Raw genomic sequence first — 26,730 nt, 5'->3', positions numbered from 1 at the left:
GGGCTGAGCGCCCGCGCAGCTGGGGGAGGAGATGCCACCTGGGAATGGGAAATAAAACCAGCAAGGAGGGGAGCCCAGGCGAGGGCCGGCGGAGCACGAGGGGCATCGGCCACGGGCGAGGGGGAGCTGGGCTGGCTCCCGTGGGTCCCTGTGGCCTGGGGGGCCTGGCACGGGGACGGGGCAGCCAGAACTGCACTTGCAGCGTGGCGCAGGGCTGCGAGAGCCCCGGGAGCATGTGTGCGCGCGAGAGAGGCACTGGCATCCTGCAAGGGGTCACGGTGCAAGCCCCACATCCCCCCGTGAGCACAACACCTGTGTCCCTTGACGGGCTCAATACCTGCACCCTGCAGCACGTGCAATCACCCCATCCTGCAGCGGTGCAACGCCGGCAGCGTGCGCAGTCACCGTGGGCGCAGATACTGCACCCTGCGGCGTGTGCACCCGCTGCATCCCGCAGTGGGCACAAATGGCCACGTGTCTCTCCCACTCCGTTGGGGACAGCCTGGCCTCGGAGGGCCACCCTTGCTGGGGTGGGGGGGGGGGTCTCCAGCCCTTCCCCTGACCTGCAGCCTCTCCCCAGGCCTGGGATGGCTCCAGACCCTGCCAGGATGGGTCGTGGGAATGCAGCAGGCAGCCTGGGCCCTCCCCAGCTTCGGGGAGCCCACAGGTCCCAGGGAACGGAGCCCGGAGCGCCCGGAGCCCTGGGAGCGTGGGGGCTTCCCGGCCGCAGGCAGGAGAGCGGGGCTGCACCGCTGTGATTTTGGGGGGGGAGGGCGCACCGGGGGGCTGGGGACGGGGCACATCGGCGCCCCGGGGGCTCCGTGCCCACCGGCTCCCCTCCACCCCGCAGGATGGTGCAGCGGGACCTGGGGGGCCGTGCCCGATTGGAGAGGGAGCACAGTGCCCGGGGGCAGAGCAGTGAGCGCGGCCCCATCCGCGCCGCTCGGCCCCGCTCCCTCCGGCCCCGCAGACACAACAGTCTCCGCAGCGGGTGCTCAGCGCTGCCAAGGCCTGATAAGGTGCCGCGGCCCGAGCGGGGCCGGGCACCTGTTTGGGTTTGGCCCTGGGCTCGGACACCGTGTCAAGGCTGGCGCCTGCGGCCCGCGTCACGGCCGCCGCGCGCCCCAGCAGTGCGGCCGCGCTGGGGCAGGGGCTTCGGGGCGGCCCCGGAGCTGGGGAGGGGTTGCGGAGCCCCTTGCCCACCGCCTGCCCCAGACCGCCGTGCTGTGCCCACCCCCGTGTGAGGCCCCTACGAGGAAGAAGATGGTCCTGGGGGCTCTCAGCACCACGGCGATTGTCGGCAGCACCCTGCAAATTGCAGGTTCGAGTGCTGGATGTGATCACCTGTGAGATGAGTTTGGGGGGCTCAGCCTGGGCCCTGCCTTGCAGGCTGGGGGTGGGGGCCGAGGTGGCACCCAGTATCACAGCCCGCAGCGCCCTGCGCCTGCTCCCGTCCCTCCCAGCCACGCCAGACGTGGCCCCAGTGCTGCCCTCCCTTGGGCCCTCGCCATGGAGCGTCCTGCCAAGCTCCACAGCCCACTGCCGGGCTCCCGAAATCACCCAGCTCCGGCCCGGAGCGTCTCGGCTCTGTCTCCCGGGCGGACTCACTGGCACGGAGCTGCAATGGCCGATCCGCGACAAGCTCTGCACCTCCCCGCGGGGCTCTGCGAACCCTGCTGCTGCTCGCCGGCTCCGGACGGGGATGGTTGGTCCGGGTCTGGGTCTGTCCTGCAGCTGGTCCCCGAGCTGCCCGTGTGGGATGGCAGCATCCCCCCGGCATGGTGCTTGGGGACGGGCTCGGCGTGGCGCGGCCGGCAGAGCGAGGAGCTGGAGCAGTGACCCACAAGCCGCAGGTGCCCACGCAGCGCCGGGGCAGGGGCCCGCCGGGCCGCCGAGGTGCGTCGCATCCCCGCACGGGCCGGGGCTGGGGCTGGGCCCCATCTTCCAGCACCCCGTGGTGGGAACAGGGCTCGGCTCTGCACCCATGGGTCTGCGCTGTGGCCGGGCGCGGGAACGGGCTGCTCCCTGTGCCAGCGCGCCCCGGGGTCCGAAGGCGCCCCGCAGCGCGCAGCCGCTCCTCGGCGGCCCGTGGCACCAGCCCTGCGGGTCTCTGCCCGGGCGCGGTCGGTCCCCGGCGCCGGGGACCCTGCGGGAGAGGGACCGAGCGGGGGCCCCCGGCCGCCCGGGCCCGGCGGGGCTGACCGTGCTGCAGCCAGCCGCGGCCCTGCCCCGCGGGATGCTCCGGGCTCCTCTCCCCGCTTCCTCCCGATTTGCTGAAACAGCCGCTAGGTGCCGGCAGCTTTCAACTTTTGCTCCCCTGCGCGGTGCCGGTGCAGCGGGGCTGCGGGTCGCGCCGGGCGCCCGTCCGCGGGGCGCTGCGGGGAAGCAGCTCCCGAGCCGGCCCGAGCCCCCGGCCCGGGGGGCGGGGAGGGGGGCAGCGGCAGGCTGCAGCCGGCGCCGGGCGCATCGCCGCCCGCCTGGGCCCGGCCGCCGCCCCGGGCGCTCTGGCACCTCCGCACCCGCGGCTCAGAGCCTGCGTGGGGCCCGGCGGGGCCCGCGCGGGGCAGAGCTTGCTTGTCCCCAGCGTGGACCTTGGGTCTGAGCACGGCCGCGAGCTTCAGGCATTCCCCCAGGTGCTTCCCAGTTCATCCCAGTTGCTCTCAGGACCGGACAGGCCGTGGTGGACAGGGTGCTGGTAGGGGGGGGCTGCCGGGGATCCTGGCGGCAGAGGGGCTGCAAGGGGGTTACGGAGCGAGGAGAAGGGCAGGGGGATTGTGCCAGGAGGGCTCGACAGGCTGTGGAGGGCGATAGGAATGAGGGTCTCCAGGCAGGGCTGTGGGGGGCTGCAGGGCACGGCGTTGTGGGGCCGGGGGCCGCAGTGATGGGGGCTGTCGGGCAGGGAGGAGTGTGCGAGCCTGGGGCAGTGGGGCAGCCCCGGGGGCTCCGGCGACGTCACTCGCTCGGGGCGCAGGGCCAGAGCAGAGCGGGTGGCTCTGCCCGCGGCCCCGCTGCTGCGCAGGCGGCGGAGCAGCCTCCGTGGGGCCGGAGCAGCCCCCTCGGGGGCAGAGCATCCCCCCTCGGGGCTGGAGCAGCCGCCATACGGGGCCGGAGCAGCCCCCTCGGGGCCGGAGCATCCTCCTCGGGGCCAGAGCAGCCTCCGTGGGGCTGGAGCAGCCCCCTCGGGGCCGGAACAGCCTCCTTGGGGCCTGAGAAGCCCCCTCGGGGGCACAGCATCCCCCCTCGGGCCCGGAGCATCCCCCCCCCGGGGCCGGAGCATCCTCCACGGGGCCGCAGCAGACTCCATGGGGCTGGAGCAGCCCCCTCGGGGCCGGGGCAGCCCCGTCGGGGCCGGAGCATCCTCCGCGGGGCCGGAGCAGCCCCGTCGGGGCCGGAGCCGCCCCCTCGGGGCCGGACCATCCTCCACGGGGCCGGAGCAGCCCCCCGGGGCCGGAGCAGCTCCCGCGGGGCCGGGGCAGCGCCGCCCGCGGCGGGAGCGGCCCGGCCGCTGGCCCCGGCGCCGGTGCCGGTGCCGGTGGCGCGCGGGGCGGCCCCGCCGGTGGCCCCGGTGGCGGCGGCGGCGGGAGGTGTGGCCAGCGGCCGCATAAAGCCGCCGCCGCCCCGCGGCCGCTGCTAGCGGAGAGCCGCGCCGGGCCGAGCCGAGCCGGGCCGGGCCGCGCCGCACCGCGCCGCGCCGCGCCGGGCCGCGCCGCCTGCAGCGCCGCGGAGCGCGGGTGCGGAGCGGGCGGCGCGGAGCGGAGCGGAGCGGAGCGGGCGGCCATGCGCGGGGCGGCGGGGCGCGCGCTGCTGCTGCTGGCGGCGGCGGCGGCGGCGGGGCTGGGCGGCGGCGAGGAGGCGATCCAGTGCCCGCCGTGCTCCGAGGAGCGGCTGGCGCGCTGCAAGGCGCCGCAGGGCTGCGCGGAGCTGGTGCGCGAGCCGGGCTGCGGCTGCTGCGCGACCTGCGCGCTCGGCCGCGGCACCGCCTGCGGCGTCTACACGGCGCGCTGCGGCGCCGGGCTGCGCTGCTACCCGCCCCGCGGCGTCCCGCGCCCGCTGCACACCCTCATGCACGGCCAGGGCGTCTGCACCGACCTGGCCGACGTCGAGGCCATCCAGGAGAGCCTCCAGCCGACAGGTAAGGCCGGCCCCGGCGGCGGGGGGCTGCGGCGGGGGAGGCTGCCGGCAGCTCCCCGGGCAGCTCCCGCCCGCTTGGTTCGCAGCGGCCTGCTCGCTCCGGCCCCGCTCGCCCGGCACGGGTGAGGCTGGGAGCAAGCCGGGTGCCTGCACTGGGAGGGGACGGGACGGGACGGGACGGGACAGCCGTGCACCAGGAGCACCGCGGGCTGGAGCGGTGCTGGGCTGCGTGAGCTCCCGCGGCTGGGTACCGCGTTGGTGCCGTCCGCAGCAGCTCCCCGTGCGGCAGTGCCGTGGCCGGCGGCACCGGCGGGCGAGCCCTGGTGCCAGGCAGGGATGCAGCCTGTGCACGGGGGCACGGCGCTTTGCAAGGGCTCATTTATTTCCCCCGAGCCCAGCCCTCACTGCGGAGTGCCAGCACCAGCGGGGCAGTGCGGCATCCTGCAGCCACGCGTGGCCCGGAGGACGCTCCCGTTGCACGGTGCCCCCCGTGCTCCCCCCTTCCTGGGGAGGCAGCACCGCCGGGAGGAAACAGGAAAGAGGCCTCGGGGCACCTGCTTCCCTCCGCACGCCGCTTGGGGCTTGCCTGCGTGCCGGGGCTGTGACGGAGGCTGCGCCGGTGGAGGGGCCGGGGGACGCTCAGGGGTTGCAGCCCCGCCGCGCCGGCCGGCTCTGCTCGTGCCGCCCTCTGCCCCCTGTGCCGCTGGCGCGGGGTCCTGGGCGCAGCGGCAGAGCCGAGGTGGCAGCGCTGCCCTGGACCCGCTTAGGCCACACGGCAGCTCGGGCAGCGGGAATGGACCACGTCCCGGGGGCTGAGCGCCGGAGCAGCCTGGAGACAGGTCCAGGAGGGCTCCGGACAGCGCTGCCGGGCCGCCGGGGGGGCTGGATGCCCGCCATCCCGTCCCGCTGCCGGGGCCAGGGTCCGGCCACGCCGGGAGCCTGGGCACAGCCTGTTGTGTCTGTAGCTCCGTCGACGTCCGCTGCCGCCTGGCTTGTCCCGCCGTGGGCTGGCGAGAAGACGGCCCGCGGGAGGCCCAGCAGCTCCTTTCGCCGGGCTCGGGCCTCGCAGCCCCGGCAGAGCCAGCGGGCGAGGGCAGGAGAGGTCTCCCAGGACAGAGCCGGGGAGCAGCGTCCCGCCGGGACGGGCCGCGAGCCGGCCGCAGCGGTTTGGACGTGCCGGTGGCTTGCCGCGAGCTCTGGAGTCCCGCTCCGCTTTCCTCCCCGCACCGGCGCGGAGATCCCTGGGGAAGGGCACCGCGACGGGGCCGCGAGCTGCGGAGACCCCCCCCCGCCCCCACCGTGGCTGCTTGTCCCCATCCCACATCCTGCAAACGCGGCCTTGGCTCCCGGGCCCGGGGCGCCGCCGGGCTGCCAAGGCCTGTTGGTTTTGGCTCTGGCCTGCGTAACGCGGCGTTTCTTCCAGAGCCTGTAGGAAGCGGACTCGCAGTGTTTGTCCCGTTCTTCCTGTGCTGCTCGGGACTCGGGCTGGGGACGGGGGGATCCGGCCGCGGGAATGGGGCAATTTGCCGGCAGCTCCGTGGCTGCGGGGAAGGGAGAGCAGGCAGCACCCGCTTGCCCAGCGGGCGCAAGCTCTGCAGCGCGTCGGCGTTGCAGCCCCGGCAGGATGATCCCAGCGGGATGCCAGAGCCGTGGCTCCCTGGCCCGGTGCCGCCGCAGCCAGGCGCATCCCGGCGGGTGCCGAGCCGGCGGGCCGGAGCAGGTGCTCCCGGGCTCCCGGGCCGAGAGGCGCCCGCTGGCCGGCGTGCGCCGGCGGGCAGCCATGGCCGGGAAGCGGTTAATGTGCAGCTAGTACAGTAAACACTTTGTCGGGGGCGCCGGGAATGCTGCATTCCAGGGAAGAGGCTCGGGAATCGGCGGCGGGGGGCTGGGCTGAGCTTGGGGTTTCGGAGGGGCTGGACGGTCGCTCCCTGCTCGGCGGCCGCGGCCGGGCATGCCCGCGGCATCCTGCGGGAGGCGAGGGCCTTTTCCCCAGCGCGCGGCCAGCGGCTACGAGCGATTTAGCTGCCGTCCGGGACCCCGCGGCTGCAGCCCGCACGTCCGAGCGCTTGGGCTGGTAGAGCCGGAGGAGTTCGCTAGCGCGGCGCGGTGCCGAGCACGGGGGCGACGAAGCCCGGCCGCCCCCCGGCACCGCCTGCTTCGCGCGGCCTTAGGAAAAGCTTATTGGCATCTGGTTTTATTTAAACCACGAGATTCGACACCACGGCAGCGGCCGGCGGGGAGGAGGGGTGTCCGCGCGCTGGCGCTGGCGGGGGCGCGGGGCTCCCGGCCCCGGCGGCAGCTCCCGGAGTGGCTCTGGTGAGCCGAGGCCCCGGTGCGGTGCGGCACGGCACGGTGCGGTGCGGCACGGCGCGGGGCTCGTGCTCGCGCCACCGGGGCTGGCACCGCTCCGCACCGGGAGCCGGGCGGCGCTTTGGGTTTGTGTTTCAAATTTCAAGGACCTGAGCCATTTCCTGGAAAAAAACATGACATATTAAACGAAAAGCAAACAGCACCCGAATGCAGCAGAAGGATTTGTCACCAGGGCTCCGCCGTGAACTTTCCCCAGGCCGCCGGGAGCCGCGGCTGGGGCCGGAGCGGCGGGGAGCCGGGAGGCAAAGCCGTGACGGCCCTGGCACGAGCCCGGCTGACGACGCTCGTGTCCCCGCGCGGGACGCGGGGCTGCGCCGGCGCTGAGCACGTGCCCGGGCCGCCGTCCCCTGCCCCGGGCTCTCCGGGGACGCGGTGGGCACCCCGGGCCCGTCTGCAACGCCGCGGTGGTGCATCGCGGCTTCACGAGTCGCGGAGCTCCCCGAGCCGCGGCGGGGGCGGGTGCGGGCGCGACGGCCGCCGACGCGCGCGGGGACGCGGCGCTGAGCCGCGGTGCTGAGCCGCAGCGGGCTCTGTCCTTGCAGACAAGGAGGAGATCGAGCACCCCAACAACAGCTTCAGCCCCTGCAGCCTCCAGGACCGCAAGTGCCTGCAGAAGCAGCAGGCCAAGCGCGTCAGCAACGGCAACAGGATGAGGAACAGCGGGAACCACCGCGAGGAGACGCGGCCCATAGTGAGCGCGGGGGGCGGCGCGGGGCCGGGGGTGGCCGGGGGGCGGCGGCGCTCGCCGGCGGCCGCCCGGCCCCGGCTCAGCGCCCCGTTCCCGCAGGCGCAGGGCTCGTGCCAGAGCGAGCTGCACCGGGCGCTGGAGCGGCTGGCGGCGGCGCCGACGCGGACGCATGAGGACCTCTACGTCATCCCCATCCCCAACTGCGACCGCAACGGCAACTTCCACCCCAAGCAGGTAGGCGAGCGCGCGCGGCGCCGCTCCCTCGGCCGAGCCGGCGGCCCCGGCGCGGCGGAGCTCAGCCGGCCGCGTCCCCTCCCTAGTGTCACCCGGCGCTGGACGGGCGGCGCGGGAAGTGCTGGTGCGTGGACCGCAAGACGGGGGTGAAGCTGCCGGGCTTCCTGGAGCTGAAGGGGGACCTGGACTGTCACCAGCCGGCGGACAGCATGTGAGCGCCCCGCGGCCGCCCCGCGCCGAAGACTTGCCGCGTTTAGGAAGCGCAGCCGGTGGATTTGCCGCCGGCTCTGTTCGGCCCGGTCGGCCGCGAGCGGCGGGGCGCCTCTGCGAACGGCTTGTGCCTCCGCGCCGTCCGACCTGGCCAGCTGGGCGAAACCAAGATGAATTTCGGAAATGCTTCAGTGACGCAAAAACTGTGGGTTTTGCCAGCGCAAAGGTTTCTGCTGAAAATTTTTTCACTATTTTTTGCAGCTTTTTTCCCCCCCCCCCCAAAGCGCTTCCGCGGGAGCCAGCCGGGCTGGGAACTGCTCATCTCGATGACTCTGGGGTGACAAATTGCCCTTTCGGTCGCAAGGGAAAGTTTGCCAAAGAGGGGGACGAGCCCGCTGCGGCGCGGAGGGAAACGTTTCAGTTTTAGTGAAGCGAGGAGCCGGGCGCTGCCCACCGCCTGGCGCGCTGACGTTTCGCCCTGTCTCCCCCGGTAGTTTAAGGCTGTATTTACACGAGATCGTTATTCCGGATTAAGGCTACCTGCCCCGCGCGTGTTTGCGCACCGGCACGAGCTTTCCGTTGCCGTTTGGGCTCCGTCCGTGTGCCGCCGCGTCCCTCTTTTACCAGTAACCTTGGAGCTTTGTATTGTCAAAAAGGGGGGGAGGGAAGATGATAATTGCTGTATTTAATTTTCACTGTTATTTGATATGTTTCTATCGAGCATATTTTATCTTTGCGTCACTTTAAAGAAAATATCCAGAGCAGAGGACGAGCAACAGTGCCCTGGGGCTTCGCTCTCCTGACGGGCGCTGTCAGCCGCCGGCAAAGACATTCGGCAGCTTCTTTTTCCGGCCGCCTCGCTGCAGCCGAGGTCGTGGTGGCAGCGGTGGGAGCTGCGGGCACTTGGGAAGTGCTCGGGGCCAGCGGTGCACACTGCTGCACGGGGGCTGGAGGTGCACGCTGCAGCGTGGTGCAGCTCCCCAGGGCTGGCGGTGCACACCGCTGCACGGGGGCTGGAGGTGCGCGCTGCAGCGTGGTGCAGCTCCCCGGGGCCAGCGGTGCACACTGCTGCACGGGGGCTGGAGGTGCACGCTGCAGCGTGGTGCAGCTCCCCAGGGCTGGCGGTGCACACTGCTGCACGGGGGCTGGAGGTGCACGCTGCAGCGTGGTGCAGCTCCCCAGGGCTGGCGGTGCACACTGCTGCACGGGGGCTGGAGGTGCACGCTGCAGCGTGGTGCAGCTCCCCAGGGCCGGCGGTGCACACTGCTGCACGGGGGCTGGAGGTGCACGCTGCAGCGTGGTGCAGCTCCCCAGGGCTGGCCGTGCACACTGCTGCACGGGGGCTGGAGGTGCACGCTGCAGCGTGGTGCAGCTCCCCGGGGCCGGCGGTGCACACTGCTGCACGGGGGCTGGAGGTGCGCGCTGCAGCGCGGTGCAGCTCCCCAGGGCTGGCGGTGCACACTGCTGCACGGGGGCTGGAGGTGCACGCTGCAGCGTGGTGCAGCTCCCCAGGGCTGGCGGTGCACACCGCTGCACGGGGGCTGGAGGTGCACGCTGCTGCGCGGTGCAGCTCCCCAGGGCTGGCGGTGCACACCGCTGCACGGGGGCTGGAGGTGCACGCTGCTGCGCGGTGCAGCTCCCCAGGGCTGGCCGTGCACACTGCTGCACGGGGGCTGGAGGTGCACGCTGCAGCGTGGTGCAGCTCCCCAGGGCTGGCGGTGCACACTGCTGCACGGGGGCTGGAGGTGCACGCTGCAGCGTGGTGCAGCTCCCCAGGGCTGGCGGTGCACACCGCTGCACGGGGGCTGGAGGTGCACGCTGCTGCGCGGTGCAGCTCCCCAGGGCTGGCGGTGCACACTGCTGCACGGGGGCTGGAGGTGCACGCTGCAGCGTGGTGCTGCTCCCCGGGGCCGGCGGTGCACACTGCTGCACGGGGGCTGGAGGTGCACGCTGCAGCGTGGTGCAGCTCCCCAGGGCTGGCAGTGCACACTGCTGCACGGGGGCTGGAGGTGCACGCTGCAGCGTGGTGCTGCTCCCCGGGGCCGGCGGTGCACACTGCTGCACGGGGGCTGGAGGTGCACGCTGCAGTGTGGTGCAGCTCCCCAGGGCTGGCCGTGCACACTGCTGCACGGGGGCTGGAGGTGCACGCTGCTGCGCGGTGCAGCTCCCCAGGGCTGGCGGTGCACACTGCTGCACGGGGGCTGGAGGTGCACGCTGCAGCGTGGTGCAGCTCCCCAGGGCTGGCCGTGCACACTGCTGCACGGGGGCTGGAGGTGCACGCTGCAGCGTGGTGCAGCTCCCCAGGGCTGGCGGTGCACACTGCTGCACGGGGGCTGGAGGTGCATGCTGCAGTGTGGTGCAGCTCCCCAGGGCTGGCCGTGCACACTGCTGCACGGGGGCTGGAGGTGCACGCTGCAGCGCGGTGCAGCTCCCCAGGGCTGGCGGTGCACACTGCTGCACGGGGGCTGGAGGTGCACGCTGCAGCGTGGTGCAGCTCCCCAGGGCTGGCGGTGCACACTGCTGCACGGGGCCTGGAGGTGCACGCTGCTGCGCGGTGCAGCTCCCCAGGGCTGGCGGTGCACACTGCTGCACGGGGGCTGGAGGTGCATGCTGCAGTGTGGTGCAGCTCCCCAGGGCTGGCGGTGCACACTGCTGCACGGGGGCTGGAGGTGCACGCTGCTGCGCGGTGCAGCTCCCCAGGGCTGGCGGTGCACACCGCTGCACGGGGGCTGGAGGTGCACGCTGCAGCGTGGTGCAGCTCCCCAGGGCTGGCCGTGCACACTGCTGCACGGGGGCTGGAGGTGCGCGCTGCTGTGCAGTGTGGCTGCCTCGGGCTGGCGGTGCACGCTGCTGCGCGGTGCAGCTCCCCGGGGCCAGTGGTGCAGCACGAAGCTGGAGCGCAGCGGCCTGAAGGTGCTTGGGGCTGTGCAAATGCTGTGGAGCAGACGGGCCCGAGGGCGGGTGGCTGCAGCCAATGTAGACAAGCGCTGTAATTTGCTGGCGCGGCGCATCGGCAGCCGGCCCCGGGACAACGGCAGCTCTGCTGGAGCCCGGCCCGGCGCCCGGTTGGCCGGCGAGCGCGGGCTCTGCCGCCAGCCCCAGCCCGGGCTGCTGCAGGGGTGCCCGGGCTCGGGAGCCCCTTAGCGAAGCGCTTTGCACGCGCATGCGTGCACGTGGGCGGGCCGGAGCGCCGGCCTTCCTGCAGCTCCGGCGGCCCCCCGGGGCAGGCTGAGCCCCTTCAGCCCTGGCTCTGCATCCTCGGCCTCAGCCAAAATGCTAGGGAAAAAAAAAAAAAAAAAACTTTCCCCCCAAAGCGGCGTGCTGCCTGGTCCCCCCCGAGCTGAACCGGCTCCCTGCTCCCTCTGTGCGGGAAAGCGGAGCCCGCGGCTGCGCGGGGGAGCAGCACGTAGGGGCTCGGAGCGGCCCCTGCGCCGGGAGCTGGCCCTGCACGCCGCGGCTCCGGCCCCCCTCCGCGGCGGGTTGCTTTCCTTGCGTTTCCAAACTCCTTTCAAGCAATTAGAGAGCGGAAAGGAAAACGTCGCGGCTGGGAACACTTGGACTTCTGTTAAAAAGCAGAAGCGTTGTCTTCGTTTGCAAGTGCCGCCCCGCGCGCCGAGTCCTGCCGGCTCCGGCCGCGGCGCCCCTCCGCGCCGGCGGGCGCTCCGGCTTTCGGGATCTTGCCTGTTGGTGGCTGCGTCCCGATGCCGAGCCGCCGCCGCAGGGCATCGCCCGGCCGCCGCCGCAGAGGCTCCTCGCACCGAACCCCCGGGAAACGCAGCCCGTACGGGACCCGGATTTGTTATCAAATGGCTGGAACCGGACCCAAAAAGCCCAGCCGAGGGCTGCGCTTCCAGGAAGCCTGGGACAGACTTTGGAAATCACGGAGCTCAGAGAATTGCTTGTTTTTTTCCTGAATCAGGTGGTTTTGGCTGAACTATCCCAGAGCGATGTTTCAGCTACGTTTCACGGGAAAAGGGCTTTCAATGAACTGAAAATTCCAAGTGCCGACGATGGAGTTTGGAGCCGGGCCGGTTCCCCGTTCCAAAATCTTCTAGGTTTGAACTGGGAAAAGCAACCATTGCCCCCGTTACCCAGAAAACAAACAAACCCTGCTTCTCCTGCTGTTGGGAGTCTTGCAAAAGGGAGGCGGATTTCACAAGCGTGCTAGGGGAGACGCGCGTGCCGGGGGACGCGCTGCCGCTCGGGGCCAAAGCGTGCGGGTGTTCGTGTTCCCGCCGCGCCGATAGCCGGCCGCATGAAGCACTGCTCTCGTACAGGCAGGGACCTGCAGCGGGGCTCGCGCGCGGGCTGTGTAAGCGAGCGCCGCGTCCCGGGCGCCGGGATCCTGCAGGCTGCGAGCAGCCACGGGAGTAGTTAAGTGTTTAATGGAAACAGCTCTGCAAGAGCCGGCAGCTCTGCCCTTACTCACGGCTCCCAGCCGACGGGCAGGATGGACGGAGGGACGGTGTCTTGCTGGGGCCCCTTGCTGGCCGCAGCCCGCACTGCACCGGGTCCCATCCTGCGCGCCCGAGGCCCGGGCGCGGGGTGCCGCGGTCCCCGGGCAGCGCCAGGGGAGCCGTTCCTAAAGGACGCCGGCGTCTCCGCAGGAAGGGGGCCGGATGCGGAGCAGCCGAGGGACGCGCGAGCCCACGGCTGCGCGGGGCAAGAGCAGGGGCCGAGCAGCAATCACGGCTTTCCGCGGCTCCGGGTTTGCCGCGTGGCACCTCTCCCCCGGGGGCCACCGCGGACGGGCCCCGCACCCGCTTCCAGCCTTGCGTGCCTCCGCCGGCGCGCCGCGGAAACGCGGCACGTACGGAGCCGCAGTTCCGAGAAGGAGCCCGCTGCCCGGGCCGCGGGGCTGCGGCGAGCTTGGGGGCCGAGCTGGCCACGCTGCCGCCTCCCGACGCCGCTCTCCCAGGCGGCGCCTCCCTCGCGCCTCGGGCATCGCACGCACGCAGACCCGAGCCTGACAAAACCTTTAGTTTCTCTTACTGCAGCCGGCTGCTCCCCCCTCGCCGGTACAGCAGGTCTCAGTAACTCACAGAGTTATTTTCCTCGTTGCCAAAGAGCTGTTTCATTTGGACGCCGTTTCAAAGTCTTGCTGGAGGATGGTGACTTTTTCCTTATGTTCACTGCATACATACACTTGGCAGTTTAAGAGAGCGAAGTAGCATATTTCAATTGCTAAAATCTCCGTGTTTGTGGTGAGATAAATGATCCGCTGGTTTTATTGAAAATACCCTTAAGCAGGGTTTCTTAGCACACAGCCCCAAATTAAAACAATACAGTGGTACACGTTAAGCAAGAGGGAGAAGAGATTATGTGTTAGATTCAGAGCAGCTCTACTCCACTCTGACATTGCAGCAAGAGCTAGATCTTCAGCTGGTGTAAATCACAGCAGCACTGACTTCCACGAGGCTACGCCAATTTACGTCATCTGAGGATCTGGCCCAAATTCATGGAAGTCACATCCAAAAACCCAGTGTTTTACTGTCATGAAAATGTCAACATTTACTTCTCAGCTTATCACAATGCATATAGGTTGAGCTAGTTTGTAACCCTGCTTTGCAAAAAAGGGCAAGAGAATTTACCAGCACCTGGCAAAAATACGCTGTTCTGACATTTCTGCCTTTTTGATGTTTCTTGCTCTTTTAGGAAAGCAGGATTCTTCAGAAGGGTCTAGTGATTTTTATACGCTTTGATTTGCAAAACTGCCTTGTGATACAGGTCTGTCTTCAAGGCAGAGAGAGAGTCATCTCCCTGTCTCTAACAGACCTTCCCTCCCTCGCCATTGGGAGAGAGCGGGGCACTAATGCTGATTCTCTGCAGGTGGGAGCTCAGCTCCCCCCAAAGTACCTCAGACTGGACACCCAAAGTCAAGGCATCCCCCATTACTGGTAGGAATCTTCTGTTATTTCAGTCCTCCATGGAGAAAATAAACCCGTGCGTGCCAGGTGAGCGAGCCAGCAGTTTCGTAAGGCAAGCCCAGCTTCCTCTCACACGCGGTTACTCCCAAGCCAGGCACAGCTTTCCGCGGGTTGGGATCCTGATGCATTTGCCATCATAGTGAATGCTTCCATATGATTCCTCATGGAGGCCTTGAAAGAACATCTGATCCCACCAGAGGCTTCCAAGAACCGAGCAGTGAATATAAAATCTTTAACTGAAACTCTTGACACAACAGTATGTAACAAAAAAATATAAATACGAGCTGTTGCCAAAATGCAACCCAAAAGCAGTAGAAAATGAGGAACCGTCTCCGCAGTATGTGGGCAGCTGCCAGCCCTGAGCTGTCCCAGGGTTTACGTCCTCTACGGGCCTGGCAGAAGCTTGCTGACAAAGTCGATCACAAGAGACGCTGGCTGCACAGTGTCGTACTCTGCAAACAGGTGACAGAGGTTCTCCGAATCGGTTTGGCTTTTGGCCACAAACCCAAAGATTCTTTGAAAAAGAAGAGAGAGTCTTACTTAGTTCCCATTCAGGAATCCAAAGGAATATGCTTAAACTAGCCCCGGCCACAAAGCAAAATCCCAGCTCCAACAATTCTGCCTTGGCCTGTTCCCTAATCACGTTTACTTGGAAGGAAAACAATTGGGAAAAGTATTTCTGGCAAGGCCTTCCCAACTGTAAAAAGTTTCTTGAACGCAAGGTAGAGCCAGATATCAGCTCACTTCCTGCGTCCAGAGCAAACAAGTAACTCTGGGAAAGTTTAAGGATTTGGGTGGGTACTTTCCACTTAAGGGGACGCAGAGAACGTTGGGCATTATCTCAGCCTCGCATCTAACCCTTCAGAGCAAGGACTCCGTAAAGCTTCACTCATTTGTTCCACAACTCTTCCAGCCACCATGCTAATGCTTATTGCATCTCCTATTCATTTCCAAGCTCCAGTTCTTTGTTGCCTCTTTGCAACGCACCCTTCTCAAGAGTCAAGGCTGAATCAAAGCAGCCATCCCCCCCCAGCTTTTCATCGGCATGCTTATGTTACAGGAGGTCCTCGTGCGAGTCTTACCTTGAAGCCCTGCAGTACTTCTGCCACCTGAAAGAAGAACAGAATTGGATTTGTTGAGAAGAGTGATATTTAACTGATTCAGGTAGCTGCAAAGTCAAGGTTTATATTTAGCTAGAAACCCTGCCTGAGGTGGGGGATTGCACATCTTGCTGTCTGGGAATTTAAGCAGTGCAGGGGATTGGAGCAGCCCATCCTAGCGTGGGCGTCTGGCCCCAGGGCCATGCTCAGCTCCATGGGAATCACCCTGCTCTCCCTGGCGCAGAGACGCACTGAGGCCCTGCGGGGAACCACGGCAGAACGAGCACTACTCCACAACGGCTTTTACTAGCACAAATGGTCTCAACCCACAGAGCAGTTAACTCACTTTCTGTTTTCAGGATCCATCCCACAGAACCTGATGGCAGCCAAGGGATAGTGTCGTCTGAAAAACACCCTGTCAGGAGAGAGGAGGAGAAGGCAGCGTTAGAAAGTGCCTGGATAGGGCTGGTGGGAGAACGAGACATTTGCAAAGTTGTTCTGAGTACTCCTGGCTGCTGCGAAAGGGGAGGTGCGGAGGCCCTGCTCCCGAGGGCTGGCTCGGAGCTGACCGCTGGCAAACCGCGCGCGGTTCTTGCGTTCAGCCTCGTCCTACTTCCCACTGCTGCAAGACCATTGAAATGTTGCCATTAGCTTCACTTAAAGCAGAATCATGCCCTGTGCTGTAAAAATAAGGGGTCAAGTCCATCCCCGGATTACAACATGGATTTGTCCTAGCAGGCCAGTTTTTTCTGATAGGCTCTAAAATAGCAAGTGGGCAGAATAACAGGCAGGAAGAAAGCTGTGCTCAGATCTGAGGATTCAAGAATGAGCTGCATTTTCATAAGACATTGACCTTCCTCCTGTTCCCTCCCACCAGGATCCTGCCCTCAGTGAGCCCTTGGCTGCGGCGTCAGACGCAGAGCACCGCAGGGCAGGGCGATGCGCCCCTGCTGCCGCTCGTACTTTCTCTGGATGTCCGTCAGTGTGATTCCCTGCTCGGTCGCTTTGAAGTGCACGAGGGTGGGTGTGGGCAGGGTCTCCAGCTCGAAGGTGGAGGAGATGGCTTTCTGGATGGCCGGGGCTCCTGTGAGCGTCTCCACGTTCACCGAGTTAAGGTACAAGACGTTGCACACTGGAAGGACAACACAGAGCCAAGGTTAGCAGCACAGGCGCCCACAACCCCCTGGACGTTACTCCAGCATCTCTCTGTTCCGAATATGTACAGCACCTAGCACAAAAGTGTTGAGTCCAGAACCAGGTCCCAGGCATCATCATGCAGAACTAGACACATTTTGGGGGGTCAGATGCAAATTAAAGATTTGGTGACTCAGACATATTTATTTTGGTTTACTTTAATTCTTTGCACTGATTGTTTTAAAAGTCGAAGTATTTAATTTCCGGTTTCTAAATGTCACATTTGGATTTTTTTTTTTTCTGTTTACTACATATTTCCTTTAATGAAAAGCAGAAATACCCCAAGCTGACTAACTGCTCAAGTCCAACTGAAAACATGACATTTCAGGCTGATTGAAATGTTTAAAGTATTGTTCTGGGTCAAACTAAACTTTTGAGCTTGCCAACTTATTTTTTCAGAATTTCCAGCAAAACAAAGCGGTTTCTGATTCCCACGACTACACCGTGACCGAGTCAACGCTGTCTCCTCCCTGTCGCTGTCTGTTCTCACCTGAAGCCCACCCACTGCTGAACATGGACGGGCTCTGGACACCAGGGTGCAGAAGTGAAGCAAAGGCCTTCTTTGGAACCTAAGCATCTCCCATAACGTCCCTCAGCAGAATAACGAAGCAGTGGCTTTAAAGAGCTCCAGAGAGCACTATCCTGTCCTAGAAACTCCAGATATTCAAAACCCATCAGCTAGACAAAATTAGGAGCGGCTTAAAAAATCAGGGGACACTGAGAATCAGAAAAGTTTAGGGTCTTTTGTCAGGCTTGGGAACTCAAGAACTATCTTTTCAAGCCTGAGCTCTAGCTAGGGGCAATTCAACTGTTCCTTGGTCAAAAGACCCCAATCCTTTTCTCACCAGCAGTTTTCTTCAGCAGGGCCACCGCTGATTCTGGAGCACAGTCAGGGCTATTTTCTCCATCGGCAAGGTCTGCACAAACAACAAACAGAAGCTCTGATGTCCATGGTGAAATTCCTTTTCACATCAGGGCTAGGATTAATTGCAGGCTTTCAGAGTAGCAACTAATTTAATTGTCCTCTATCCCCTTTTTCCATGGCTCTCCCAGTGCCGTTCATCTCTGATTTCCCCATTCCTCCTCTCCCTGCCCACTCAGCAGCCCTTCCTCCCTGATGTACATGGTTGACCACCCTCCAGCCCCAGCAAAAGCAAGTCATCACTGTCTCATACTCAAGTCAAGACCTGCGGTTCCCTGCTCTGTTAGGGCCAGAGCAATCAGCCACATTTCTGCTGGCCCTTCCCATGGGGCACCTGAGCTGTTCAGCCCTCTCCCCACTGCCCGACCACACGCTGCTAACAGGTCACCCTGCGCTCTGCCGTTTCCCCAGGCGCGCAGGCTGGCCCCAGACACTTGGAGCATCTCTCCTGCCTGTGGTCCCTTTCCGCTGACCTCCCGCTTCCGGCACCTACCTCGGGTGGGGATGCTGAGCTTGCAGGGCAGTGCCAGCGGTGTGATGGCGTGCTGATACACAAAGGCGGAGAGGCTGCCTGCAACACAGAACCGTGTGGTCAGCAAGGGCCCCGGGGCCTGGAATCTCCCACCCGAGCCAGCGTGTGCATAGCAAGCTCACTGCGAGGCTGCGAAGGAGCTCGGGTCCTGGCTGGTGCTTTGGGGGCTTTGAAAGACCCTCACAAAACTGCCAGGGCTGCTCCCGGGGGTGGCATCGTCCTTACCAAAATACAGCTCCTCGCTGGCTCCTTTCAAGTGCACCCCTTTGGCAGACGACTCAATGAGGAAGTGCCGGACGAGGTCGCTGCTGTCGTCACCTTCAGGCAAGATTGAAGAGGGCATCGGCACCAGCACGGGTGCAGTTGTTTCTCCCCTGCCCTCTGCTTCCCGCCCCGGGGTCACTGCGGCAGGCGGCCGGGGCAGGGGCCGTGCACAGTGCTGCTGCCCCACGGCTTCCGCCGGAGCCGGTGCTCTTCGTGGCAGGAGCAGTGCAGGGCTCCCTGCGCGGGGGTGAGAGGGTACGCACAGATGCCAGCTCTAGCCTCTTCCGCAGAACAAGCGTCCTGCTGCTTTTTGGCTCGTTTACACACCGCACGGTTCGGCCAGTTTCACTGAACACCCTGAAGCAGAACACCACCTGTGTGGGCGAATCCCTGTACCTGTCTGGCTGCCGGATGGAGAGACAAGAACCTTCATTGCCAGTCCGAAAGACCCCCGGTACGACGTGCTGTCTCGCACAATGAACGTGCCTGGCTCCTTGTCCTTCAGCAGCTGGATAGCTGTCAAAGCACAGGCAGAGACTGAGCCAAGCAAAACAGGTGGAACCTCCCCTCCTTGCACTTAGCATCCTGCCGATGCTCTCGCTGGGAGCCATTCCTTGGCAGCAGCAGGAAATAACCAGGAGAGTCTGCTGAGCACTGAGGCGTCCTCCGTGCAGGTACAGACCGCAGTGCCACAGCCCTGGGCAGCTCTGCAGCGGCTAGTAGCCTGCTGCCTGCAAGTGTGGCTCTAGCAGTAAAGGTACTTTCTGTCTCAGGGGCCCTGGCTCACCCCTGCGGGTCACCTATCCGCAGGGGCTCAGGGACTTAGACTCTGGGATCTGCAGAATAGATTCAGCCCCTTTCAGAGCTGTGTTGATTAATGCCACAGTTACAAAAGCAGGCCAAGCTTTCCTAGACCGGGAGGGTGCAGATCTAGTCATGGCACAGCTTGCATCTCTAAGCCTTCCATCCTGAATAGTGATCGAATCTCCCAGCATGTTTTTCATTGCCATCATCAAGTCACTTGAAGACCTCAGCACGGGTAGGAGCTGAACTGATCTACTGCATAGAAGCAAATACCACTCTGAGGAATAGCCAGTATTCCTGCCAACTTGCAGAGAGCAAGTTTAATATGGGATTATGCCAGCAAAGACACTTGTGTTACCTTGTTCCCTGGTTATGCTTGGCTTGAACCAGTATTTCGATGTGTCCATCACAAACTTCATGGTTGGTTGCCCATCTCTGGGGGGACCTACAAGAGATGTAACTCCCTCAAGCAGAGCAAGCAATACGCATCCTCTTCACAGAGAAGCAGAGGTGGTGTGTCAGGGATGTAAACCCTAAAGACCTTTTCAGTAGACATCACTGAGGAGAACAGAGCCCTAAAATATGTTTCTTTTTCAAGCTGGCCAGGACTGAAGTATTTTTTCAATCCTTTTGATCAGAGCTTCCTCCCTGCTACTCAGAATAATTCATTCTACACATAATTATCTTTCTTGGCATGCTGTGACAGAGCTGAGAGGCAGCACACGAAGTCCCCTGGCAGCACCAGTCTGCCCAACCCTACAGAAGTCCACTGGACCATGGTGATTTACACCAGCTGAAGATCTGACCTGCTACAGCCCTCCTCCTTTTCCCATGAGAATCCCAATTAAAACACTCTGCCCTGACAGCTGCCTCTGCTAATCTCCTCCAGCGAACAATAGCCCTGTTGTTTGCTCTTGAATGGAGGACCTTATAAACTTTGGATATCTTTCGACGTCCTCCAGAGCAAACTGGATCCCTAACCCCTCCTCCCCACATGTTCTGAGTCCCCCCAAAAGTATGAAACGACAACATTACGGTCCTTGTTTTCAGTGTCTATAAATGAGCATATCTGCACCTCCTTCACCTGCACCAGGACATTTCTGTCTGTTGAACATGTGCCCTAGAATCTTGATAGGGGAAACATCATGGTTGATGCAGTGTTCCTCTGCCCTTGAAAACTGCCCTGCGGCAGGGAGATGACTTACTGTCGGAGGCACAGGAGAGCACTGGTGCAGACAGCGCGTTGTTCAAGCCGCTGAGCCCAAGGGACGGACTGCAGCTGGGAGGAGGGCTCTGCTTCACTGAGGCTGCAGGACCTCTGGTCAGCCGAGGAGATGCGTCTCCTCGCTCCAGGCACCCGTTTACCAGCAGTACTGGGATGTCAGCTGTGGAGTTGAGGATGGAAGGGGGGCAGCTGCTGGCCTGGCCCTTCTGGGATGGGGACATACTGGCTTTGGTGGAGCAGGTTGACCTTGGCTGGAGGGAGCCCAGGCCAAAAGCTTCTCCAGTGTGAGATTTGACACTTGGGGAAGATGGGTAGGGGCTGCCAAGGGATCCCGCAGGGGATGGGCAGTCAGCTGAGCGGCCAGCAGCAGGGTGAGCATCTGAATCATCGTTGTGGAGCGAGTGGGTGCTGCTGCAAGAGGAAGACACAGAGTAGAAGGCAATTGGCAGGAGCTGTTTAGTCAGGACCTAATGCACAGACCACCCCAGAGACTGTAACTACAAGGAGAGCTCAGCCCTGCTTAGATATTAACTCCCACCCCGAGGAGGAGGAGGGCCCTGGACAACAGGACTGGGGATGGCTGTCCCGTGCCCCTTTCGTCTCCCATCACCAGCCCCAGGCAGAGACACAAGGCTGCATTTACCTTCCAAGGACGTAACTGGTGTCTGACCCGGGACTGGTGGACAGCAGGGAGATCCCGCTGGTCCTTTGCTGTGCCCTCACAACCTGCAAAGGCTTCAGCAAATTGTCCAGGCCCGGTGACGTGCCGAGGAGAGCGCTTGGGCCGTAGGAGATGCTGTCCTTCTGTCCAGCAGCGCACCGCTGGGGGATGGCGATGCACTCCGAGGCTTTGCTGCAGGCCTGGGAGGCAGCGCAGCCCAGGGCACCTGCCCGGGGGCTCTCAGGCCCCGGGGAGCTCGAGAAGACCACGCTGCCGTTCGTGCTGCAGTTGCCTCTGAGTCCCCCTTTTTGGGGCAGGAAGCCGTTGCCCTGGGGGGACATCGAGAACGGCGTGCTGGACGGGCTTGGGGAGCCCTGCAGCAGCTCGGGACACTTGGCTCTAGCAGGCAGCATCTCTATGTATTTGATGTCTGGAGGAAGAAACAGGAGGTTGTTAGCAATTCAGCGTGTGAGTCAGGTTCGTTAGCTAAGCTCCGTGGGGGATACACGTCTCTATTCTTCTTGTTATTAATTTTGGCTCCAGTTTCCAGCCCCCGCGGGGAGGGCGGGGGCTGCCACTCGCCCAGCGTGTGGCCCTGCCGCCGCTTGCACGGCGGCTCGGCAGCCGCGTCGCTGTGCGCAGCTGCAGGGCTGCCTTTCCCGGCGAGGATCGCCCGGCTTTGCAGGAGACACCGACACGGCGCAACGCTGGGCTTTCATTACGCCCCTAAAAGGGCTGATTTCTTCACTGGTGCCAAGTCACAGCGACCCACCCAAGCGCTGGCAGGCACTGCGGGAGAACGGGTTACGTACGGTCGTATCTGACTGCACAGAGCCCCCTTGCAAGGATTACACAGCTGGCGCTTGCCGAGACCTGCAGCAAGTGGCGGGTGTTTCCTCCAGCAGCAGCTCTGCTTGTACCTGACTCAAGAGAAAAACATCTGGCTGCTCCCTCGAGGGATTACATCAGACTCAGAGGATGCCCAAGGCAGCCGGCGCTTCCTGGGGGAAACGCAAGTCCCTGCACACCCATTTAAGGCTCGCTGGGTGGATGAGCGCAGCAGGAACGTCACCTGGCCCCAGGCACAGCTGGACATCTGCGCCGTGGCCTTGGAGCTGATGGTGCCGGGGAGTCATATGGAACTAGGGCAATCATGCGGCTTGGGCTACCAGGTAAGGGACCACGTGTGCCAACAGCGAGGGCACGGCCCTCTCCCTCCCCCCGTTCCCGCCTGCGGAGTCCCTTCAGCAGCAAAATCAATTCCCAGGCAGTTTCTGTGCCCACGTTCTGTCGTGCGTTTCCTCCAAGCATGCTCGGGGCAGGCACTGCACCTCCTAGGCCCCGTTAGCAGGTAACGCGTTGGATGGAGCATGGGGCACGGCTTGCTGCCAGACCTTCAGGGAAAGCTCACAGGCAGCACACGAGGGCCTGGCTCGTGTCTGCTGCACGCCAGCCGCAGGATGCACCAGCTCTGCGGAGCCGGCCACGTTCGCAGAGCCCCGCTGCGCCCGATTCCCCGGGGCCAAGCTGCAGGCAGAGTGGCCAACGCTCCCCGCCTGCCGCACGGGGCTTTGGACACCTCTGTCGCTGCAAAGGGCGCGTACAGTGGAAAGGAGACGAGCTAGACGAAGCTACAGGCCACAGTATCAACCCTAGCACTGGGCCCCTCCTCCAGAAAGCGGCTGTTTGTCTCCCACAGACACGCTAGGTTCAAAGGACTCAGGTCTAAACCAGAGCTCTGGAGGCTGGGCTCAGGCTCACTGATTTTAAGCCAAGAGGGAAATCTAATGATTGGTTCTGGCTTCCCTGCAAAGGGATTTTCACCTTGAACAAAGCCATAAATTCTTACTGAGCTACAAGGTGCCTTTTAGAAAGAGACTCTCAGCTTTGATTTAAGGACTTGCAGCAATGGCAAATTCACCTCCTCCCCAGGGAAGTTGTTCCAGTGGTTAATCACCTTCACTGCTAAAATTGTGCACCTTATTTCTAGCCTGAACATGTTCAGCTTTTTTTTTCAGCTCCTGTTCTGCCATGAAGTTCATGAAGGTTTCTTGCTCTCATTCTTAAAGGTTTGTTGGAGAGGGAAAATTTTTTTGCTGTAGCAATTAAAAATGATCTTAAAAATCTTGAGTTTCTTTGCAGTTTATTTTATATACCTAAACCCTGCCCTAGAACCTACAGTTAAGAGTATCCAGCCCGGGGAGAGCAGCTAACTGCTCATTGCCAAGCGCTGCAATCACTGTTTGTTATAAGGAACAACCAGACCTCTGGGGCATAAGTTTGATGACTAGGAAAAGCAAAAGCCTGTACAAAAGTTACTCTTTGAGCCACTTCTCCAAGCCAACCTAAGCGCAGGACTGAATCGGCACGGCCAGCTGACAGCAGCTGAGGAACCCAGTTAAGCCAGAATTGGTGGTCTCCAGTGGGGACGCAGCTGGACTGTGCATTGGGAACGAATCAGAGTTGCAGCCTTCCCTGTCCCACACCCTTATTGCCGTTGAAAGCCAGCAGTAGATCCTTCAAAGCCGGTTCTTGGACAGGCTCCTGGACCACGTAGTTCTGGTATCAGGGTGCAAAGCCCTCGTAACAAAATCTTGTCCGGATACTTTTTGTCAATGTCCCCCTCAAAAGAGGAAAAGAAATGTGTCTTTTAATTTTCCTTTATAGAAATAACTGCAAAGTATCTATGTACTGGGCTAACAAGGCCCTTTGCCTCCAGCTGAGGCTTTTGCTTATCAGATGTGGTTAAGTCTTACATATTTGCTCAGGATCTTGGCAATTCTTTCAACATCAAGGAGTGGCAAAAGTCCCACAAATACTAAGTCTGACTCTCACGCAAGCTGAGAGGACTGGTCTCCTGTTCTTAAAGAACGATTAGCACCAGGGGTAATTTGTCTAGTATTACTACAGCATCTAGTGTGCAAACTCTCTCTTGATGGAAAATTTAAAAGCCCTCAGCATGCTTTCCACTAGACAAGAACAAAACCCCTCTCAGGTACTCCTTGGGCACCATCCGTCTCCTACCAGCTTTCACATCAGCTGGCCATTTTGCAGGGAACTCTCCCATCAGCTCCTCCTGCCTCTTTTCTTTAAAGTAATTCACTAAAGGACAGTGGATTCGAACCAACATGGGATGGGGTGGCAAATAAACATATACACACATAAATACATACAGATACACACATACACACACACAAAGTAGCTGTCTCTGGTTTCAGTTCCTCACAGACTTGCATCTTCACACCTTAGGCAGAAAGGAAAGGCATAGAAATTATTCAGAAGGTGCAATGGGGAATTGTAGAGTCCTTCCCTGTACTGCCCAGAGGAGGAAATTGAGGCAGGGAGCCTTCATGAAGCAGATCTATGGTGGCAGCTGGAGCGACAGCACCAGTGGGAACAGCAGTGTAGACAGAGACTGTCCGGGTGCAGCAAGAAACCCTGAGTGAAGTGCGTGCCTCCCTCAAGCTCTTCAGGCTGGAGTACAGCAGTAGAAGTTTTATGGAAAAGAGAAGAGAGGTTAAAAGACACTGAAAGCTGAAGTGAGACTTTTCCCATTGAATCCAGGGCCAGATTTCCAGATGTTCAGTTCCACACTTGGAGCCAGATTTTCAAAATCATCCAGCCTTTGAGTGTGATGCCTAGAAGAGGGGCATCTAAATGTCTCTAAAACCCAGCATAAGGAGCAAGGAGTTGAACTTGTACTTTGTCACAGCACTTTATCTGCAAGGCCACCCCCTTCTGTCTCGGGGAAGCTGGACGCACGTACACAGCTTGCTCCAGAAATGCCCAAGTCCAGCTGCGTGCTCACACTACTGCGACCTCCACACTCCCCAGCTCCTGCTTATCTGCTTCCCTGTTCCTGCATCAGTAAATTCACACCTGCCAGTGCTCAGTGCACTTTAAGATGTACACCATGTCCTCCTCCAACCCCACATTCCTCATGTAAAAGCTTTCATGAGAGCACAGGGAGAACAGAACAGAATTTGTTTCGTGCTTTTAATATCCTGTCATTTGACTCTCCTCTGGAACGAGGTCTGGAGACAGATTTTCAAGCTATTTTGGTATCTGAAGATGCAGATAGGCAATAAGGATTTTCAGAAGCACTGAACCTGAATCTTTAGGCAACTACTCACATCAGAGATCTATTTTCCAGTAGCTGGTGTACCAGAAGATGTGCTACAACATGCAACACACAGTCTGCTTTGTGTTTGTGCATAACGCATTGGCCAGCTAACACACTGTGGAAGAGCGGTAGGCAAGAAAAGCTTGGGCCAGAAGCAGCACATGTAGCACAGCTCTGGATTGCAGAGATGACAGTGAGGTGTTGCAGAGGGTTCACGTAAGACACCCAGGGATGAGAGCAGAAAGAGGGGTTCGTATGTCCTGATGATGTCCAGCGTTGTGTATGCCAGGTATGCTGCTGGAGGAGTGTACAAGCCCTGCAAAAGGAATTTCCCTTGCAAAATCATTGTGAACATCTAAATTGCAAGGGTTGTGTAACAATTAGTACCTTAGCCCAGGGCTTAGGAAATCTGGCTTCAAATCCTTGTGCTTCCACAAGTCAAGTATGACCCTGGGAAAGGCTCCAGTGCTCTTTCATAGAATTGGGACTCTGCTGCGAGGTTAAACACATTACAGACATCATATGCAGAGGTCAGCGCCTGTCTCTAGTCATTGATGGTGATAACTTGGATTAGGAGTTTTCAGAGAGCTACAGCTGTAATTTCTCTTCAGAAACATTCTCTCCACACAGGCAAACAAGAATTAAAGGTTGTTCTCCCTGTTCCTTTTGGCTCCTGCTGAGCTAGCTGGACATGAGACATTTCAAAAGTAATCAGACCAGGACCACCTAAGTGCACTAGTTAGGCAGAAGGGCAATCAGCCCGGATACATAATCTACTCGCCTGCTCCTTTATGTCAAGCACTGATGTGAGAGAAGACAGTATCCCCTGTGAAACATCAACCTCACTTGGGATGGAGGGGGATGTCATCAAGGCCCTACTTCCAGGCCTTCACAAGTGCACAGGATCTCACTCTACATGCACCAGTCTGTGGCTGGTGCGAGGACAGCCTCACTCCTTGGACTTTCCTAAGGTAAATGGTCTTTACTATGAGCTATGCTGGCTCTGCTAAATGAGGATGATTTTTTGTCTCACCTATTGCCTCTGGATCTTGTTTCTTGGTTGCAACAAGGTCACTCTGAGAAGTAGGTTGGACAGCATCTTTCACTGGCTTGCATATGAGTGGCTGAAAGGTTGGATCGATTTCCAGGATCAGCTGGTTGAGACTTTCTATTGATATATCCAAGGTAGGAGACATCAGATGAGCATCAGGATCCACAGTGGTGTCCTCCTCCATTGGCTGACGAGCGACACTGGGTCTCTCCAAAGAGGTATCCTGCTGCCCTTTCCCTTGAGCGTGGGAGGCCACATGTTCAAACACAGGGTGGGTTCTGTACAGTCCTCCGTTAGGAAGCAAATGTGCCTGGGCTCGCACCATGGCGGAGGGGTCAGCCCAGCCATCTGCTGAGTAGTAGGAGTACTTCGTTTGCAGCGCAGAGCAGTCTGGGTACCCCGCCGGCCGTAAGCTCTGGCTTTCTTCCTGTGATGCAACGCAGACAGTCTGTCCAACCCGCAACACGTGGTTCGGTATGACCTGTGACATATTTTTCCTTTCTGGGTTGACAGTTTAGAGTCCAAAGGAAATCTCCTCCTCCTCCGCTTCGTCCTTAGGATACGTTTGCCGCACACCTTTCACTCGCAGGGACCTCAGACCCTTTCTTCAATCCAGTGTCTCAAGTAGAAGAATCTAAAGAATGCAGAGAGAGGAACGGTTATACAGGCGTGCTCAGAGCAGGAACGGGCTTCAGCGGAAAAGTCTGTAAGAAAGGGGATTTGCAGTGCAAACTTGGAATTCAGCTTGTAAGAAAATAAGTCATTCTGTACGTTCTTTTCCACTCAGTTCCAGCCCTCTGTTCCTGGTGTCACTGTGCATTTGGGCAAGGGCAAAGAGGATTAATCCACAACAGCTACTCAGGATTCAAAGGCCTAAAAGCTATGTTCTGCTTTATTTGCACAGTGCTATTTTCTTGGTCAGGAATGAAACAAAAATGTCAGTCTAACAACTTTTGAATGGGATCCTGGCTCTCGGAAGCAATCCAAACAGGCAAAGGCAGGCAGCAAGCCCTAAGCCACACATGGCAGACTTGCAGCGGGCCAGAAAGACTGAGCTGCGTGCCAGAGCAACGCTCTGCGAGTGGGTGTTAATTTAATCCGAGCCCTGCATTTGCTGGTACAGCGCGAGCTGAGCCCTGGGACGCCGTGTATGTGCCTGCGCTCCCAGGCCAGGTGCTGTCTGGGGACTCCAACTGCTGCTAAATCTTGAATTCTCTCTACTTTCACTTTAGACTTAAAATATTATTTAACTCACCACTGGGGGGGGGGGGAAGGAAGGAAGGAAGGGAAGCGC

The 26,730-nt window shown here is 61.5% G+C and overlaps 2 protein-coding genes across 2 annotated transcripts; one reads left to right on the top strand and one right to left on the bottom strand.

Moving 5' to 3' along the window:
• The first annotated feature begins 1,263 nt into the window (after positions 1-1,263).
• Positions 1,264-8,339, top strand: IGFBP4 (insulin like growth factor binding protein 4). Its single transcript, XM_062595343.1, has 5 exons — positions 1,264-1,346; positions 3,798-4,132; positions 7,044-7,192; positions 7,289-7,423; positions 7,510-8,339. The coding sequence occupies exons 1-5, from the start codon at positions 1,264-1,266 to the stop codon at positions 7,636-7,638; spliced, it is 831 nt and encodes a 276-aa protein (XP_062451327.1). The 3' UTR covers positions 7,639-8,339.
• A 5,596-nt stretch (positions 8,340-13,935) lies between these two features.
• On the bottom strand, positions 13,936-25,926 carry TNS4 (tensin 4). Its single transcript, XM_062595723.1, has 12 exons — positions 25,419-25,926; positions 20,245-20,692; positions 19,582-20,012; positions 18,735-18,821; positions 17,969-18,088; positions 17,534-17,626; positions 17,270-17,347; positions 16,700-16,771; positions 15,624-15,792; positions 15,007-15,075; positions 14,643-14,669; positions 13,936-14,074 (listed from the first exon to the last, which is right to left on the bottom strand). The coding sequence occupies exons 1-12, from the start codon at positions 25,924-25,926 to the stop codon at positions 13,945-13,947; spliced, it is 2,232 nt and encodes a 743-aa protein (XP_062451707.1). The 3' UTR covers positions 13,936-13,944.
• Between the last annotated feature and the right edge of the window lie 804 nt (positions 25,927-26,730).

This window comes from Rhea pennata, chromosome 26 (genome assembly GCF_028389875.1).
Source record: "Rhea pennata isolate bPtePen1 chromosome 26, bPtePen1.pri, whole genome shotgun sequence".
Lineage (NCBI taxonomy): Eukaryota > Metazoa > Chordata > Aves > Rheiformes > Rheidae > Rhea > Rhea pennata.
This window is presented reverse-complemented; position numbering and strand designations above follow the sequence as displayed.